The sequence below is a fragment of the Maniola jurtina genome, chromosome 18 (assembly GCF_905333055.1).
Source record: "Maniola jurtina chromosome 18, ilManJurt1.1, whole genome shotgun sequence".
NCBI classification, from domain to species: domain Eukaryota; kingdom Metazoa; phylum Arthropoda; class Insecta; order Lepidoptera; family Nymphalidae; genus Maniola; species Maniola jurtina.
Genome location: NC_060046.1, coordinates 1,983,225 through 2,002,935, shown reverse-complemented (window position 1 = coordinate 2,002,935; position 19,711 = coordinate 1,983,225). Strand labels below are relative to the sequence as shown.

The following is a 19,711-nucleotide window of genomic DNA, read 5'->3' as shown; positions in this document are numbered from 1 at the left end:
CCGCGCCTTCTACACCGTAGCAGCGTAGCGACGTGCTACGGTGCATGGCACCTTGCTACACGCGCTACCTTTTACGTTTGAGCCGCGTCGGTATAACGCTTTGCGAGCACCAAGCCATCCAACGGCGTAGAGCCGTAGCAGCGTAGCAAAGGATGTGCTACGTGTACCTAGACGAGACAACGACATCTAATGACGTATTATTTATCAAAATTGGTTTAGCAGTTGAATAGGACTGAGCATAGGAACGGATACACGCACATACATACATATTATATACAGTCCAAACACATAACCCTCTTTTGGGCTTCGTCGCAGTCGGGTAACGATAGTTTTAGACTCAAATGAAATGTGCAAGTTAAAGAAATTGTGTCGGCAGAGTGAACTGTGTTGGACTATTACCTTTAAAAACTGGGTTAATACAAAACAGTAAAAAGTCTTGTTAGTGCCTTAAAGTTTATCGCGTCATAAGACGAGGGTAGACAACCAAATATCGTATTCTCATAACATCCCCAAAGTGCATGCAAAGAAACGTCGCGCGTCGCTCGGAACTTTCACAGCTATGAGCAAAGAGTAGACATACGACAATATTGTTTTAAACATTTAATAATCCTTTTCATCACCCCAATCACACTTTTTTCTTTTTTTATTTATTATAAAATTACGCTTGACCATAATCACACCTGATAGAAAGTGATGATGTGGCCCAAGATGGGACGCGTTTACCTAGAAAATGCTTATCCACTCTTGTTTTAAAGATACCCGGATTATAATCAATAGGAAATACTGATCTCGGAAGAGTATTTTATACTTCAGCCATGCGTATGACGAATGATGACGAAAAACGTTTTGTGCGCGTAGAAGGAATGTCGACGACATAAGGATGGAAACTCGCTGGTGTTTCTTAGAAAATAAGGCTTCCTTACAGTTTCATTTAGTCCATATGTACATCCATCAGTCTGTCTGTCTGTCCGTACATCTGTCTGTGCGTCACAGTTATTTAAAAAATAAGCTATTTATAGCTTTAAAATTAAAATTTAGCTAAGCTATAAATTAACTTTTGCCATTTCACCGAGGCATATTTAAATTTTGAAGAAAAAAATCAGAGTATAGGTACCTCAGGACATTTAAAGTAAGTAAAAAAAATATTTAAGCACCTCTTCGAATGATACCTCTTTGAATAGGTATTTAAAATTAATTATAAGATTTCATCGACAGGTTTTAGAAAAAAGCTGCCCGTTTAGGTAATATGCCCGTCAAAGATTTTAGCAACTAGCTTGACTAACCCACGGGAATAAGCATGTTCTGACTCAAAAACACCGGTTACACAAAGTAGGAACTTTACTGTTGTTTCTGATCTGATTTGACGAAAGGCTTATCGAATCAGCGGCCAAGTTCATACTAAAATAATTCCTGTTATTAAATACGTATTTTGTTTATTAATACTAATTTTATAAATTATATTATTTGTTATCATTGTTTTAGTTTAATTGAATTATTATCATGAGAACAAAACATAAGTGTAGCTAGTAAAACATACCTACATCCAACTGTCTGTTATCAATTTATTCAGAGAATAACTAGACATAACTTTACTGACTCCATATCATATTTACAAAGATTTATTTCCTACACTAGATTTCCCTGTTTTTAACTCCCGACCCAAAAAGAGGGGTGTCATAAGTTTGACGTGTGTATCTGTGTATCTATGTATCTGTCTGTGGCATCGTAGCTCCTAAAGTAATGAACCGATTTTAATTTAGTTTTTTTGTTTGAAAGAAGAGTGTTCTTAGCTACAATCCAAAAAAATCGATTCAGACATTTAAAAGTTATCAGCCCTTTTCTAGTTATTACTGTAACCTTCACTTGTCGAAGGTGTTATAAATTTTTAATTTACACTTGTCATAGACAAGTTTATTGGAATACTTGACTTTACAATAATTTTATTGATCTTGTATCATAAACTCTATACACGAATTTATCATCATCACCATCAACCCATTGCTGCCAGCCCACTACTGAGCACAAGTCTCTCTCTCAAGATTGTGTGTCTTACGTTAGTCTACGGTGACCCATAAGTAACGGTTATGCGCTCCGCCAAGTTATTATGTTTCATAACTTAGTTTAAGAGCCAGTAACTCGTAACCTGCTGTGTCGTATAAAATAACACAGTTCTAGGTGTTAATCTTACCTCGCCATTTGTGAAAAGGTGTGAAAGTAGAACACCACATTAGTTATTTTCGTGTGATAATAATTAATAACTATTTGATTTATTTCATAGTCAACCAACTAGCTTATACCCACGACTTCGTTTGCATGAAACACGCAAACTAACTCTTGTTTTACCTACATAAGGGTCGAATTTTCAAAAATTAATTCTTAGCGGATGTCTACGTTATAATAATTATCTGCATGCCTAATTTCATCTTGTCATTAAATCCGTTCAGTAGTTTGAGCTGAGTGTTGGCAGATGTCAGTCAGTCAGTAGTAGTTATGCGGGACTGCAATTACTTTTATACACGGCGTAGTATATCAAATCCTTGAAAAGAGCAACCGCCGAGTTTTAAACCCCAGCCCCAAAAATAGGGGTGTTATAAGTTTGATGTGTGTATCTGTGTGTCTGTGTATCTGTCTTTGGCATCGTAGCGCCTAAACGAATGAATCGATTTTAATTTAGTTTTTTTTTGTTTGAAAGGTGGCTTTATCGAGAGTGTACTTAGCTATAATCCAAGAAAATCGGTTCAGCCGTTTGAAAGTCATCTGCTCTTTTCTAGTTACTGTAACCCTCACGTGTCGGGGGTGTTATAAATTTTTAATTTACACTTGTTACTAGTTTCTTTCGGTAGGAAAGGCATTCCGAATCTGTGGTAGATGCATTTGACGATTCAAAAGTACGAGTAGTTGTAAAAGTTTATTTGAAAAAAAAAATCTACTGTGTTCTATTGTATAATAATATAACTGTCCTCCTAAATAATGAAACAATTTCGAGCACTACCCCGGTATCTATGGCGCAGCGAAACCGATTGATTTTCATTTCGAGTATCCATTATATTTATTGCTTTTTGGATAAGTGGCCTCGAGGCAACTTTATTGGAAAAATTAGAAATAACGTGATGCGATTCCGAAATTGTTTTAGACAGTGAATGGGACGAAAGGGGAGAGTTTTTCTATTGTATTATTTCGGTATTTTTATTGGTTTTGTTTGAACCCAATGACATCGTTCATAATGATTAAAATGTGGGTTTTTCAAAGAGTCATCTAATCAAAAATACATGATAGCCGTGACATCATCTGCGTGGATATAGGCTTTTTAATACCGCGGGAACTCTTTGATTTTCCAGCATGAAAGTAGCCTATGTGTTGAGTTGGAGTATGGATAGCTTTTAACCTTTTTTTTTCTCGTGAGGAAAATTCGTCATGGATACCACCAGCCACGGGGGAGCACAGTGGTTATGTCGGACTCCTACCGACTAAAAACCTCACGAAGTTCCATCCCACCGCTGACGACGGACCACAATGGACCGACAACACCTCGTTACTCCGCCAGCCGGTGTCCGCCTCAGCAGACCCACCACTGGGACACTACGCGCCCCCAAACACCGTTAGACCGGGAGGCCGGGAAAGTTTGAGGGAACTATTATTCTAACCATTGAGCTACTGTGGCTTGACCCGGATTTAACACGATCTAAGCAGAGGGCAAATGCAAGTTTTCCATACAAGGAATTTCTTTGTTCCAAACTTACTACCTTCACAAAAGTCGGTGGAAAAGTTGGGAAATTTATAATTTACAATGTCCGTTGTTCATACGGTACGCTGAGGAAACTTGCACGTCCTAGGAAAATTGTAAAACATGCATGCAAGCCTGGAACTAAGTACTAACTAGGTGGTTAAATTCAGAACCTTCGAGCATTAACTACGCCTTGTGGTTTAACTTGCCTTGTGAATTAACTGATTAACGTGACCTCATGGGTTATTTAATAACTATCATAACCGTTCATTATGGGTTATTTAATAATAATCATAACCGTTATTGCATTCCATTCCATCAATCTTTATGCGTTCACTGCTGGACCTAGCTAGGCCTTTTCTAAATATGGTCCTTTATCTTCTTCACCCAGTCGCTTCCTTTGACCTTGTATGTGTAACGCCAATGTATCGTAGCGGGCTAGATCAGGGATATCCTGGCTTACCCCACTACGTATATGAGGAGAAGTGATCGAACCTTTGTCCGGTTAATCTAACAGGATTTGGGGAGGTTAAATTAAACTCGGATAGCACATACTTATGCTGTCAGGTATTTATTATCGTTTCCACAGTAGGTGATTCTTAAACATAGCTATACCTAATCTTGACTAAACTGGCTCTAGTTGGAATTCGGAAGGAGTCCCCTCTTATCTTATCTTACACACTATATACACCGCCCGTATTATATATATATATATTATATATTACGCCCGTATATTACGCCGGCGTGGCTGGTAAAGCAGGTGGCATGGCAGGTGCACGCCAGGGAAGAGCTGGGAGTACCGGTAGGTTTGGACGAGTCTGGCCGAAGCCTGGGGTCAGCCAATTACTCCTGTTGCTTTCGCTAATATCACCACCTCTCCTCATAAGCGTCTTCCAAGTTCCGACGTTTGTAGTGGATGGCGGCCCCGCTCTTCTTCAGGTACTGGTCCAGCGGGCTGGAGATCATCCTGCTTTGCATGTTGCACTCCAGAACAAAACACAAACAAAAATAAATAACAGTTTTATCGGGACCCTAACCTGGGACCTCCCACTTCAATACCGCTGCACTGGGGAAGTCACATTTTTTATTCAGATACAATTTAGCCTGTCAATCTCACCTGGTGGTAAGTGATGATTCAGTCTAAAATGGAAGCGGGCTAACCTGGAAGGGGTATGGCAGTTTTATTAAACCCATACATACCTCTTTGATTTCTACACGGCATCGTATCGTAACAAAAAATAGAGTTAATCGATCAAATTATGTTATTTATATTATTTTAAGTCAATTCTTAAAAAAATGTCAATTTCAAATTATTTTAAGTTAAAATTATCTTAAGGTCAATTATTTTAAGTATATATTTTAATTAATTACATTTAGGAACTTATTAACATAAAAACAGTAGAAATATGACCTTTTGATTAAATATTGTCATATATTTAAGAAATTTTCTAAAATATTGCGAAAAGTTATAAACATAAAGCATAGCTATTAAAAAAACCAGATTGATAAAATTATGAGTATGCGCGTGTACACTGTACAGGGTGCGATAGCCTTTGACCTCAATATTAATTTAATTAAGTAAACAGTGATGTTGTCTTATCTACCTACTCTTAAAATGGTGTCCAAATATTTAGAATTACACGGATTATCAAAACTCATAATTATTTGTTCAAAGTAGATACTATTGTACACCTTTTGATGGTCACAATTGTTAGATTTGTAAGATCATACAATAATTAATTACGTAAACTTAAAACTAAAGCTACAAGTCTAAGATGGAATCGGGCTAACATGGATGGGGTTTTTATTAAACTCATACCCCTTTGGTCTCTACATGGCATCGTACCTTAACATGTAATCGTTTAGAGGCACGGCTTTACCCATAGGGTGATAACTAGCCACGCCACAAGCCACGCCAAGTATTCCACCATACAAACATGAATTTTAATTTTATAAGAACACTACTAGTCATTAGACTGCCGCTAGTCATTGCGTTGCGGAGGTCATCAAACGAGTCCACAAAATATAAAGCAATATATTCATACTAGTCTTTAATGTGTTTTCAGAATGTGATATTAATAAACATGATTAATAACTAATTCTTCTCTCCAGTAAGTAAAACTACCTCGTACCTCGTAGTAAGAACATATTTATATAATATAACCTTAATAATTGCATTTATTTATTTTTATTGATAACGTGCAAAACATGTTTTTGTTAAAAGTATTATTTTGCGTGTTTGTGTTGTCCGGTAGTGAAATATCTTTCGCTTTGGCGGGTAAGTAAAACTTTTGTGACATACTAGGGATCCGTCTCGCCTTTACACGGGTATTTCAATTTTCGTAGGGATCTCTATTTTTTTTTACAACAATTAATATAGGTACATTTTCAAAATCGGTTCTGTAGTTCCAGAGATTACTTCCTACAGACAAACTTCAGTCTTTATAATATTAATATCTATATATTCTTTTTCAACTACAAGCTAACCCACCCTGGCTTCGTTTGGCTGTTTATAAGTAGCATGTACAAGGACTTATATAGACTGTTCACGGACTGTCATTTTTGAAGCAAGCTCGTTGGTGTCGCTTTGCTCAAAGGTGCATAAATACCGTTCCACTACCCTACTAATATAATAAACGCGAAAGTTTGTGGTTATGGATGGATGTATGGATGTTTGTTACTCTTTCACGCAAAACTACTGAACGGCTTTGGCTAAAATTTGGAATGGAGATAAATTACACCCTGGATTAACACATAGGCTACGTTTTATCCCGGAAAATGAATGAGTTCCCACGGGATTTTTAAAAACATATATCCACGGGAACGAACAGCTAGTCTTACATGGTTTGTGCGGCTACGTGCATGCGTGTACAAGCGTCCGAATTTGTCTTCACTTTTAAAAATACGAATGTATGAGCTTTGCCTATTATTACAAAAACACCCTCTATACATTATCTCGAATTTCTAGACCGAGTAGTTTGAGCTGTATATTGATAACAAGCTTATGCCCCATGTCTATATCATAAAAAGTATCTTCATGCCCAGCCCGATGCCAGTAGTTAGAGCTATGCGTTGACAAATCAGTAAATCAATCAGTCAGCTTTCCTTATACCTATACATATATCTATTATTTGGATTAAAAAAATATTAATCACTTGTATATCCTCCAGAACGCCGCTGCTTCGACTGCGTTTCAATATCATCGTGTGAATCTGGTCTTGACTTCGCTCGGGGAATCCGTCAAGGAACTCTTCCACCAACAAGCAGACAAACTTTTTTTGATGCCATATGTGGTTACGATGCTAACGATTCTAGAATACCAAAGGTAGGTGTTTCGGTTTTGCTTGCCTCAATAAGAATTTTTTTAAAACATTGTTTTGCTTTTACATTAGACTCTTAACACCGCTGTGAAAACTGTAAAGTAGACAATTACCGCACATGGGTGATAAAAATAAAAATTACTTCATAGTTACCAGCTACAGATACCATGTAGAAATAAATTATTTCCGATCTACTTAACAGAATAGAATTTTCTCCTGAACCCAACAAAAAAGTTAGGTACTGTCAGTTCGTCTGACTGCAAATTTCATGGGGAGTGGTATTCACTTAATATCTGGTTGACAGATATTAATTAAATCATTACCACTATCCATTACTTGTACAGGGTGTAACCAGCACCTCTAGTGTCAGTCAGATGTTTTATTTGTAATATATTCTGAACTTTTTGGGAGAAAATGACTTGTTTCAAGTATCAACCAGGAATGTTGTCTCAGAGTTGACATCTACAAGCTTATTGGAAGTAACATGACCTAAGATACGCTTCCAAATGTACACAGGTTTGCTGCTCGGATTTTGATACGAATGCAACACCTACCTCCATACCGTGGACAGTAAGTCGTATGGGGGATCCAATCGAATCGCATTCAAACATAGGACTCCTGCCAACATCCTGTGGAGATATTGATGGCTCTCGAATTATCTTTGGCGTGATTCCCAAGCTGTACGAATTGCCTTGGATGACACTCATCGGTTACCACACAAGTAAGTTGTGATCTTCGTCTCAACCATCATAACACTCCGGCTTCACACGGATGCGATGTAGATACTAATGTTCACTCGGCTAATGTGGTGTCAATGTGGAGTGATTCAGTAGGCTTGGTTTCTTCTGACATCTTGAACAATTATCTTCATATTTCAAAACCGACCAGGTGCGAATCAGGTACTCTAGCTTTTCACGGCCCAACAGTTTGACTGATTATGATGAAATTTACATCCCGGGGACGGATATAAGCTACTTTTTATCCCGGAAAATCAAAAAGTTCCCATGGGATTCTTAAAGGTCCATCCACTTAACCGATTTATATAAAATTTGGTACAGACGAGGTAGCTCGCGTCTCGAAAATTGACATATTATGCAACTTTTTATCCCGGAAAAGCAAAGAGTTGCCACGGGATTTTTAAAAAACCTATCCTATCCACGCGGATGAAGTTGCAGGTATCATTTGTAGTGAAATAAGAAATTTCACTCACATGCACCCTGAAAACCTTCCTTTTTTGGGCAGTCGTGTAATAAAACTCTTTTTTTAGCTGCCGGTGTGGATTTCCGTTGTGCTGGGAGTGTAATCAACTCGAGGTACATCCTGACAGCTGCGCACTGCGTCACCAACGGCCGAAAATTGAAGAACATCGCTGGGGTTCGCGTAGGAGAGTTCGACTATAGTACGGATGTTGATTGCCAAGGAGCCTATGACAATATGGTTTGCGAGTCTAAGATTCAGGTAGGTTGAAAAAGCACATTGCTTTTCACTACTAAAGCTCGTGCCTCTACACAATGTAATTCAGTGATTTACGGTACCACATGATATTCGTTTATACCGCTGGTAGTTTCTATATAGGACATAGCATCGATATAAAATCAACAAGGTAATAGACCAGGGACAAAAACTCGTCGCTCGAATGGCCACGCTTATGCATATACATTAACGTCTATGATTTAACGAGGTCCTGGATTCGATTCCCGGTAGGGGTTTTTAATTTTATAATTTCTGAATTTCTGGTCTGGTCTGGTGGTAAGCTTTGACCGTGGCTAGTTACCACCCTATTGACAAAATCGTACCGCCAAGCGATTTGACGTTTCGGTACGATGCCGTGTAGAAACCAAAGGAGTTTGAAATTAATGAAAACTGCCATACCCTTCCAGGTTAGCCCGCTTCTATCTTCAACTGCCTCATCACTTACCACTAGATAAAATTGCAGTCAAGTGCTAACTTGATCTGATTAAAAAAAAAAACTTTATTTAGGTTTTTTATTTCACTACTATTCCAGGATATATCTGTAGAAGAAATTATACCACATAAGAGTTTCACGGGGCAGCCACCAGTCGAAGCTGACATCGCGCTTCTCCGCCTCAGTGAAACCATTAATATGACGAGTGAGTTTTATTTTATACTAGCTGATGCCCGCGACTTCGTCCGCGTGGATTTACGTTTTCAAAATCCCTCGGGAACACTTTGATTTTCCGGGATTAAAGTAGCCTATGTGTTATTTAACCATATTTATTCCAGGGTATAATCTATCTCCATTCCAAATTTCAGCCAAATCCGTCCAGTTGTTTTTGCGTGATTGGGTAATAAACATCCAAACATCCACACTTTCACATTTATAATATTACTAGCTGATGCCCGCGATTTCAAACGCGTGGATATAGGTTTTCAAAAATCCCGTGGGAACTCATTGTTTTTTCAGGATAAAAAGTAGCCTATGTATTAATCCAGGGAATAATCTATCTCCACTTTATATTTCAGCCAAATCAGTTCAATAGTTTTTTCGTGAAAAAGAAACAAACCTCCATCCATACATCCATACAAACTTTCACGTTTAAAATATTTGTATAGGATTACCGTATTTCTACGAATTTTCAAAAGACGGTCACAGCCGTTAACACGTCGAAACTTGTTTACATTATTCTATAATACACTAAACTCTTTTTTTTAGATAACGCAGCTCCAATATGTCTACCAGTGTACAGCGACCTCCGTAACGCGCGCCTGGCGGGCAAGAATGCAACAATCGCAGGCTGGGGTGTTACAGAAAACAAGACTTCATCCACGAAACTGTTGAAGGCTGAGATTCCGATTCTATCCAACGATGTTTGCAGTCATTATTACAATAGGTGTGTTGTTCATCTAGTTACTGAACCAGAACAGAAGTAGATCTGTGATTTTTTAGGGTTACGTACAGCAAAAGGAAAAACGAAAGCCTTAGAGGAATACTTTGTTGTCTGTCTGTCTGTCTGTCCATCTGTCCATCTGTCCTTCTGTCCGTTTGTCCGCCTGTCCGTCTGCCCGTCTGTTCGTCTGTCCGTCTGTCCATCTGTCCGTCTGCCCGTCTGTCCATCTGTCCGTCTGTGAAAACCTAACAGATAGACAGATAGACTGACACACTTTCGCATTTTATTAAAAGTAAGGATATTAGTATGGATTAAACGATTTCAGGTACGAACATCAACGAAGCTCATTAATAGAGAACATGTTTTGCGCTGGTGCAATGATGAAGGACTCATGCGACGGTGATTCGGGAGGTCCTCTCATAGTGGAATCCGACTTCAACGGGCAAATACGACTGGTGCAATTCGGCATCGTTTCCTTCGGACCCGCTCAGTGTGGCACGGAGTTCCCAGGAGTTTATACTGATGTGACGAAGTATATGGGTTGGATATTAGACACTATTAAGCCATAAGTTTGTACAAGTTTTAAATTAACTTGCCGTGGTTATATATTGTGGTCAAATCTTGCAACGGAATTTTAGATCATTTCCCACAACCAATTGAGCTGGGTTCTCATACAGGTAACTTCGATGATTAAGTATGTAATAATCTCGTGATGCAGCCTGGAGGTAGCTGTAAGAACTCTTCAACTTATCAACATACGTTATGCCTCTAATAGTATGCAAGATTAATTTTATATAATGTTAATAATATGAAAGATATTTAAACTTATTCTGTTCGCGATTATCCGTGGGTAATACGTACTCGGGCATGCTCACCACTTCGTGAGTGCATGCCCGAGTTTCACCCATCCAGATATTCACTTGGGTCAACGCAGCACAGGATCTGTCGAATAGATGCACGCTTTTACAACTACTCACCCATTATATTTGTTAATAAAGATAATAATGTTTAAGATTAATTTAAAATAAAATATAAGCATACGAAAAACTTTGTTTCATTACGTCTAATTAACTACGTTATACGGTACGGTACGGGTATATTTACATTTGACAGATTGAAACATAGACAAGCGCTGTCAAAATCAATTGATTCTCCAGATATCATCAGAGAACAAAGAGAGATAAACTCGAATCACGTGTACTTTACATGGTAACTTACATGGTACCAACATGATAGTACAACCTTTGAAAAGAATAAAAATTTGTGAAAAATCGGTTAAAATTTGATAGAGTTATAGAGTAAAATCGATAAAAGTTTGATCCCGTATCCCAAAGAATCCCTTATTTTTTGGGATTAAAACTATCCTATTTATAATTATAACCCAGAGATCAGCCACCACTGTACCAAATTTCATTTCAATCCGTTCAGTAGTTTCGCGTGATGAGCGTAGCTGATAGACCAAAACCGGCCAAGTGCGAGTCAGACTCACGCACCGAGGGTTCCGTAATCGGGTATTTTTTCCGACATTTTGCACGATATATCAAAAACTATTACGCATAAAAATAAAAAAATTAATCTGTCTTAGAATGTATAGGTAAAGCTTTCATATGATATCCCGCTTGGTATAGTTATCTTACTTTGAAAATTGAAACACATTTTTTTAAATGATATAACCGCAAATTCAGTGTTTTCGGATTTATTCCTTTACTTGTGCTATAAGATCTACCTATCTGCCTTTCATGATTCTAGGTCAACGGGAAGTAGCCTATAGGTTTTCTTGACTGACACGACGGACGGACGGACGGACCGACGACGAACGGACAGACAGACAGACAACAAAGTGATCCTATAAGGGTTCCGTTTTTCCTTTTGAGGTACAGAATCCTAAAAATGATAGACAGTCTGACAGACAAACAGACAACAGACAGACAAGACAAGATTCAAAAAAAGTATTTTGTGGTCTATATCGATAGTAATGCTTTTCCAGAAATACAGAAATCGTGCAGTTACAGTTTAGATATTAGACGTAGATATAGAAAAGTTAAAAGATATCGCGAAAATAAAAAAAGTTAGCGCCTCTTAAACAAAAAGTAAAATCCGAGACTGATATGACTATGAGCTTATAATAAATGTGTACGATAGCCTGTTGACCTCAACATGATTTTATTAATGAAATATAACAGTGATATTTTTAAGAATCTGGTTTTCAAGTATTTGGAATTATACAGATCTTTTTTCTACATTTTGCACGAAAAATCAAAAATTATTGCGCATAAAAATAATTAAAAGTCAGTTTTAGAATGTACAGGTATGAGGTTATGACATCCGACTTGGTACAGTTATCTTACTTTGAAAATTGAAAATACTAATTATTATTTGGTAACCACAAATGAACGGATTTCGAATTTTTCCCTTTACTTGTGCTATAAGATCTACCTACATACCAAAATTTCATGATTCTAGGTCAACGAGAAGTATCGTATAAGTTTTTTTGACAGACACGACAGATGGACAGACAGACAGACAGAAAGATAGACAACGAAGTGATCCTGTAAGGGTTCCTTTTTCCTTTTGAGGTACGGAACCCTAAAAACTAACGAAGTTTTTATAAAAGCTAATTTCACACCGAAGAAATAGTGGGTATCAAATATTTGGTAGGCACAGAGATACCTAGCTTGCTTGGTGGAGACAGATATATTACTTTTATCCCAGAGAATCAGAGTTCCCACGAGATTTTATAAACCAAAACTTACGCGGACGTAGTCGCGGGCATCTATATAAATATGATTGGGATTTCGTCTGTGTTGGTGTTAGCTGGCGGGCGTGCTCTACCTTTTTGAAGTGTTTTTTTTTGTTAAAACTGACTGGAAAGCGCTCTAAGGGGGTGCCGTGCGTATGTCGGCGAGTGCTGCCACAGACGGGGTCCATACTTGTATAGTTTAACTAACTTGTTACAAATAACTACAAACGTGACATTGGCTAATCTTTGTATAGCCAGACGAGAGAAAAAAATATATGATTAAAAACTAATTTCCGTCTCCAGTAAGCAAAACTATCTCTTAGTAAGAACATGTCTCAATAATAATAACCTAAATAATATTTAAGTATAAATTTATTATTTGTAATTTTTATCGATTGTACTGATTGAAGCTTAAGCATGCATTTGTTAAAAGTATTATTTTTCGTGTTTGTGTTGTCCAGTAGTGTAATTTCTTTCGCTTTCGCTGGTAAGTAAAACGTTTTTACGGCGGACACATTGTATAACGAATACTAGCTGTTCTGCCCTATCTCCGCCCGGCTGGAACTTCTGAAAATCATTTATTAGTAGAAATCTACGTTCATGGTATTCTAAAATCATACGACAAAACCTTCATGAAAAAAAAGTGAACCTTCTAGATTGAGCAAATACGTTCAATATGTGAATTAGTCAGTTTCTCCCATGTTTCTCCTGTTTTCATAATATGACTAGTTAACATGTCTTGCGCATTGCAATGCCCCTAAGAAATTCATTATAATTTGTTTGAGCAACTCGTGCGGCTAAACATATTCACGCATATGCCTACAAGTTCATGGTCGCAGCCAGGAGAGAGAATTTGGGGTAAATTCCAGACACAACGAGAATTATTTTCTTTTTTAAATTTATCGAGCTTTTATTTAGTGCCTGCATTATCTTATCATACTTTTCTCACTCATAAGTGCCTTCAAAACATAATACTTTAAAGCCCCTTATTTCGCATGGGAGCCCCCCTGAAATACAGCTTTTTTATATTTTTTATGCAATATTCAGAAGTTATAAGGCTGTGACAGACTGCGAAGTGGTAGGCATTATCTAGTTCGTAATATTATCAATAAATAATAATATAATTTGTATTTATACAGAGTATCGCCGCTGCTTGGACTGTATTTCAATATTTTCGTGTGAGTCAGCCCTAGACTTCACTTCGAGAATCCGTCAAGAGTTTCTTCCACCTCAAAGCACAAAAACATTTTCTGATTCCATATGTGGCTACGATGTTAAATATGCCAGACTACCAAAGGTAGACATTTTTGATTTCAGTTTTGCTTGCCACAATAAAGAAGTTTTGAATTTTATTTGCCCATAAAGTGACTCTTATTACAGTTCTGTCAAAACTATGACTAATTACCACACATACGCTATAAAAAACTTAACCTAGTCATTTTCTTTTTTTCACAAGTAAAGGAATAATTTGTGGTTATATCATACAAAAAAAATTTTAAAAATGTATTCACGCAATGTAGGTCAACGGAAAGTTTTCTTGACAGACACGATAGATGGACAGACAGACAGACAGAAAGATAGACTACGAAGTGATCCTATAAGGGTTCCGTTTTTCCTTTTGAGGTACGGAACCCTAATTATGTAAATAAATTAAAAAAAAGACTGTTACGTACCTACGGTATAAAATGATATATTATACAGGTTTGCTGCTCGGACTTTCAAATGTCTGTAACGACTTCCATGAGACCTGCTCCGATACCGCATATCTTAGATCCCATCGAATCGCATCCAAACGTAGGACTCCTACCAACCTCCTGTGGCAGTGGATATAATAGAATCGAGAATTTCTACTGTCGTATCTCCAGGGGCGCGGTTTCTCAGCTGTACGAATTGCCATGGATGACACTCATCCAATACAATTACAGAAGTAAGTAGATTGTTTCGTCCTCTTAACCGTTTTGACTATCATCATCATTACCAGCCCACTACTGAGTGCAGGTCTCCTCTCAGAACTAGACAGGTTTTGGCCATGATCGACCACGTTGACCAAGAGTGGGTAGGTCAACTTCATACACATTTGAGATGATTATGGAGAACCCTCAGCCTGGGTTTCCTCCCAATATTTTCCTTCACTATTATAGCAATTAGTGATATATAATTGCTTCAAACTCAAAAAAGTTAAAGGTGTGTGCCTGGGTTCGAATCCCTGAGTCCACTATATTATGAGGCCATCTTAGCCACTTATAATAATACTTGTAATAGATACTTAGCTCATATTATTACGTGCCTTGAACTTTAAAATTTCCGTGGGAATTGTTTTACTTTCTAGATCAAAAAGTATTCAATGTCTGACTCCAGGATGCAAGCTATTTCTGTACCAAATAGATGATGAACGCAACTTTGTCCATGCAGTTCTAGATTTTATTTAAATCCCGTGGGAACTCTTTGATTTTTCGAAATAAAACTTATATCGCGCTTCCTTTGGTCTACCAAAGCGATCTAACAATTGACTTCGGTGCAGTGTGCAGAGTTGTTAGCCGGTCACTATACTGATATGTAGCAAGCTACTTACTCACAATACATTCTCTGTATAGAACTTTAAATTTTTAGATGCCGGAGTTTTTACCCGTTGTGCTGGGAGTATAATCAACTCGAGGTACATCCTAACTGCTGCCCACTGCGTCACCAACGGCAGAAGATTGAGGAGGATCGATAAAGTTCGCGTAGGAGAGTTCGACTATAGTAAAGATGTTGATTGCCAAACTGATTCCTGTGGTTTTGATATGATTTGCGAGTCAAAGATTCAGGTACAATTATTATTCCGTTGAAAGAGAAAAACCCGACCAAGTTCAGACTCGCGCACCGAGGGTTCCGTACTTCGGTATTTTTTCCGACATTTTGCACGATAAATCAAAAACTGTTTTGCATAAAAACAAATAAAAATCTGTTTTAGAATGTATAGGTAAATTCTTTTCATATTATAATACCCCACTTGGTATAGTTATCTTACTTTGAAAGTTGAAACACATTTTAGTAATTTTTTTGGTTATGTAACCACAAATTCATGGTTTTCGGATTTTTGCCTTTACTTGTGATATAAGACCTACTTACCTGCCTAATTTCATGATTCTAGTTCAACGGGAAGTACCCTATAGGTTTTCTTGATAGACCTGACAGACGGATTGACGGACAGACGGACAGACAGACAACAGAGTGATCCTATAAGGGTTCCGTTTTTTTATTAGAGCTACGGAACCCTAAAAAACAAGTGGCTTTTTAAGAATAAAGTTCATCTTACCTACATTAATATATGACATATTTACAACAAAGAGGGCTCTCTCCGTCACTCGTTTCATACAATCGAAGTTCCAATTTCATTTGAATATTAAGCAACCAAAGTCCAGGAAATTTTGCAGACATATTCTAGAAACTATTATCTATGTCTGTGGTTTTCCAGATTCCTGTTAAAATATTCGGTTTCAAAGTTACGCGGTCTTAAAAAATTTCATACTAATCTTTGAGCTCCTCTAATTTTAAAACTACATATTTTTAAAAAAATCTAAAACACCACAGACACAGATATTAGTTTCTAGAATATGTCTGCAAAATTTCATGGACTTTGGTTGCTGAATATTCAAATGAAATTGGAACTACGATTGTATGAAACGAGTGACGGAGAGAGCCCTGTTAAAAAAGACAACCAGTATCTTTTTATATTTATGTTTTTTTTCACTACTATTCTAGGATATAGACGTAGAGGAAATTATACCCCATGAAAGATTTACGGGATTACTGGACGGTTCAGTGGAAGGTGACATCGCGCTTCTTCGACTCAGTGAACCCATTAATATGACTAGTGAGTTTTATTTTGTACCTGGGAGCAAAGGATTGTTTAAAATGCACAGTTTTAAATAATACACTGCAAGCAGACCTGCTGGCAAGTGGTGATGCAGCCTAAGATGGAGCGCGCTTGCCTAGAAGACGCTTATTCACTCTTGACTTGAAGATCATGTAAACCTTATTACCCATACAAGGAACCAAAACCTTAATTTGCTATTATCCGCTAAACCAAACAAAGTATGGCGCAACATGTACCATGCGATATTCACCGCCTGCCCTCCCACTGATAAACACGCAGGAAAGCCAGCCACCAGGCAAGCAATACACACCACCACCACGCAGCACCACACAAATCCCAAATGCACTCGACGCACGTTTCGCTCCAACGCCGGAGCATCTTCAGGAGATGTAAACAATACAATCACTTATCTACACACATCTTACAGTCCCTTTGCAATTGTGCATTGTAAGGTCTACATATTCTCCTCAGGATGGCGCGCGCGTAATTAGCGCGTCGGAACCTTGGTCGGAACATGTTAACATTATTGGCTATTACACTGAAATATTTTTTTTAGATAATGCGGCTCCAATATGTCTACCAATTCACAGCAACCTTCGTAATGTTCACCTCGCGGGCTATTTCGGACAAATCGCAGGGTGGGGTGTCACGGAAAACGGATATGAGTCCACTGAACTGTTAAAGGCTGATGTTCAAATTCTAACCAAAGACGATTGCAGTTATTATTATAATAGGTGTGTTGTTATCTAATTTTTTTACACTGAACAAAATAGAAGTAGAAGACCTATCCCACAGGGCTACTGTAGAACCTGCAATTTGGCCTCCTTGACCCAGTGGCGAGCGCTGTGGTCTTATTTGTGGGAGGTCCCGGGTTCGATTCCCGGCAAGGGTTTGGAATTTTTATAATTTCTAAATATCTGGTCTGGTCTGGTAGGAAACTTAAGCCGTGGCTAGCTACCAACCTACCGGTAAAGCCGTGCCGCCAAGCAATTTAGCGTTCCAGTCCGATGTCGTGTAGAAACCAAAGGAGTCCCACTTCCAGGTTAGCCCGCTTTCATCTTAGGCTGTATCATCACTTACCACCAGGTAAGATTGCAGTCTTACCTGGTGAAGTCTTACCTCTAGAAAACTAAACTAATGTGTAAATTAAGTAGGTAAGTGAAGAAAATGACATAGGTAATAATTCCATTTAATGGTTTTAGCTATGAATCCGACACAATGTTTTGCGCTGGTGCAACGATGTCAGATACTTGTAAAGGTGATTCAGGAGGTCCTCTCATAGTGGAATCCGACTTCAACGGCCAAATACGACAGTTTCAATTCGGCATTGTTTCCTCGGGGCTCGTTGGGTGCGGCAGAGAGTTCCCAGGAATTTATACTGATGTGACGAAATATATGAGCTGGATATTAGACAATATTAGACCTTAAGTTTATTTTTATATTCCAATAAAACTTATGAACTATTTTATACAAGTCATGCCATCTCGAATGATGCTGAGCATCAGCTCGAAGAGCAATCATTAGATTGTTTGAGGTAGTTAATGATAGTACAACAAAATGTAAAAAACAATAATGTAATATACAAGTGTAAATTAAAAATTTATAACACCCCCGACGATCCAAAGTATTTGAGTTTTCCAAAACATCATTTTCAAATAAATAATTATGTATTTAGGCAACGTCCATCTTGACAGCTTGACATTTGTCTATTGACATAATATTATGAACTTAACGGTCATCTAACCTTCTTTTGTACAAGCAAACTAGAAAAGAGCTGATAACTCTTAAACGGCTGAACCAATTTTTTTAGATTATAGCTAAGAACACACTCGATCAAGCCACTTTTCAAACAAAAAAAACTAAATTAAAATCGGTTCATTCGTTTAGGCGCTACGATGCCACAGACAGATACACAGATACACAGATACACAGATACACAGATACACAGACACACAGATACACAGATACACACGTCAAACTTATAACACCCCTCTTTTTGGGTCGGGGGTTAAAAATATTGTGTTACATATATAATATATTAAATTACATTATTGTTTAAAATAAATATAATTATACATAATTGTATATAATATATATTATATATTGTAATACATGTATATAATAATGTAATGTAAACAAAGTGAAAATGATAGTTATAGATGGTAGTAGTTACAAAGAAAATATTATATTGAAGGAAATCGATAACTATAATGATCTCTTAAAACGCTATAAAACCCTTTCACTATTCAACCGAATGGAACTGATGGATCTTATTTTTTCCAAAAGATTGTAAATGGGAAAATTGATTGCCCAAATTTATTAAATAGAGTACGATTGGCAATACCAAAGCAAAATGCTAGATCGCTTGTAAAGAGCAGGCAAACATTTACCTATAGGGCTAGAATATTTAAAAGTAACCTTGGTAGGGCTGCTCCTCTTAATAGAATTGTCATATACTATAACAATATGTTCAAAAAAGCTAACCTAGACATATTTCAACATTCCGCTGCGTTATTTAAAAACCAAACAGGCTACTTTTTATCTCAAAAATAAAAATTCCCATGAGAATTTAAAAAAAACTTAATCAGACTGACAAATTTAAGAACTAGCTAGTTGGCAAGTAAAAGTACGGATGTAGAAAATTGAAACATAGGCAAGCGCTATCAATTAATTCTTCGGACGTTATCACCTCTTATCAGAGATAACCTCAAACCACGTACAATCTAGCTACTCGTATATGGAACATTCATTCCCTCCTTGTCAAACATCACTTCATCTTCAGATTAGAAAGAGATGCCTATCATTTTACACTTGCCTCTTTCAAAAAAACACGACGAAATGGTTTTCTAGTGCAGGAAGTATCGTACCTCGACTGGCCTGTTGCCAAAACCTTTTTCCACTTTGTGTGGAGGCTTATCTTTGACTAACCTGCATTGTAAAATAGACTTTGTGAATTGGAAAAAGGGTAGCTTTTACTTCATATAGTTTTTTCATCTGATAAGGCATGCCGACTATTGAGTATCTTTGCCAATGCTCGATGTATCGTTAATGCGGAATAACTACTCTATGCAGGATTATAGCATTTATGATCAGTGTAGTAAATATTATAGTCGTATTTTGTTTATTGGTGGAACTAATTTCTAATGATCAATCGCGTAAACATAATTAGGATAAGTATGTACGTCCCCTACATAAAAATAAATTATAGACCAGCAGTAT

At 37.4% G+C, this 19,711-nt stretch overlaps 1 protein-coding gene across 3 annotated transcripts; it reads left to right on the top strand.

The window, feature by feature from the left end:
- Positions 1-5,812: 5,812 nt before the first annotated feature.
- LOC123874323 (CLIP domain-containing serine protease 2-like) lies at positions 5,813-18,034 on the top strand. 3 transcript variants are annotated; one of them, XM_045919592.1, is made up of 8 exons: positions 5,818-6,002; positions 6,895-7,049; positions 7,561-7,765; positions 8,312-8,502; positions 9,050-9,155; positions 9,719-9,896; positions 10,219-10,292; positions 17,751-17,935. In XM_045919592.1, the coding sequence occupies exons 1-8, from the start codon at positions 5,933-5,935 to the stop codon at positions 17,918-17,920; spliced, it is 1,149 nt and encodes a 382-aa protein (XP_045775548.1). In that variant the 5' UTR covers positions 5,818-5,932; the 3' UTR covers positions 17,921-17,935. The 3 variants fall into 3 exon arrangements, with proteins under 3 accessions (XP_045775546.1, XP_045775548.1, XP_045775547.1); XM_045919590.1 differs by lacking the exons at positions 7,561-7,765; positions 8,312-8,502; positions 9,050-9,155; positions 9,719-9,896; positions 10,219-10,292 and adding exons at positions 14,335-14,560; positions 15,244-15,440; positions 16,378-16,489; positions 17,049-17,226 and having other exon boundaries at positions 5,813-6,002; positions 17,695-18,034; XM_045919591.1 differs by lacking the exon at positions 17,751-17,935 and having other exon boundaries at positions 5,820-6,002; positions 10,219-10,934.
- The last annotated feature ends 1,677 nt before the right edge of the window (positions 18,035-19,711 follow it).

Coding starts and splice junctions, on each gene's coding strand:
- LOC123874323 (XM_045919590.1), top strand. CDS start 5,933: ATGTTTTTGTTAAAAGTATTATTTTGCGTGTTTGTGTTGTCCGGTAGT. Junction 7,050..14,334: donor ACGATTCTAGAATACCAAAG/GTAGGTGTTTCG, acceptor TATATTATACAG/GTTTGCTGCTCGGACTTTCA. Junction 15,441..16,377: donor TTTGCGAGTCAAAGATTCAG/GTACAATTATTA, acceptor CTACTATTCTAG/GATATAGACGTAGAGGAAAT.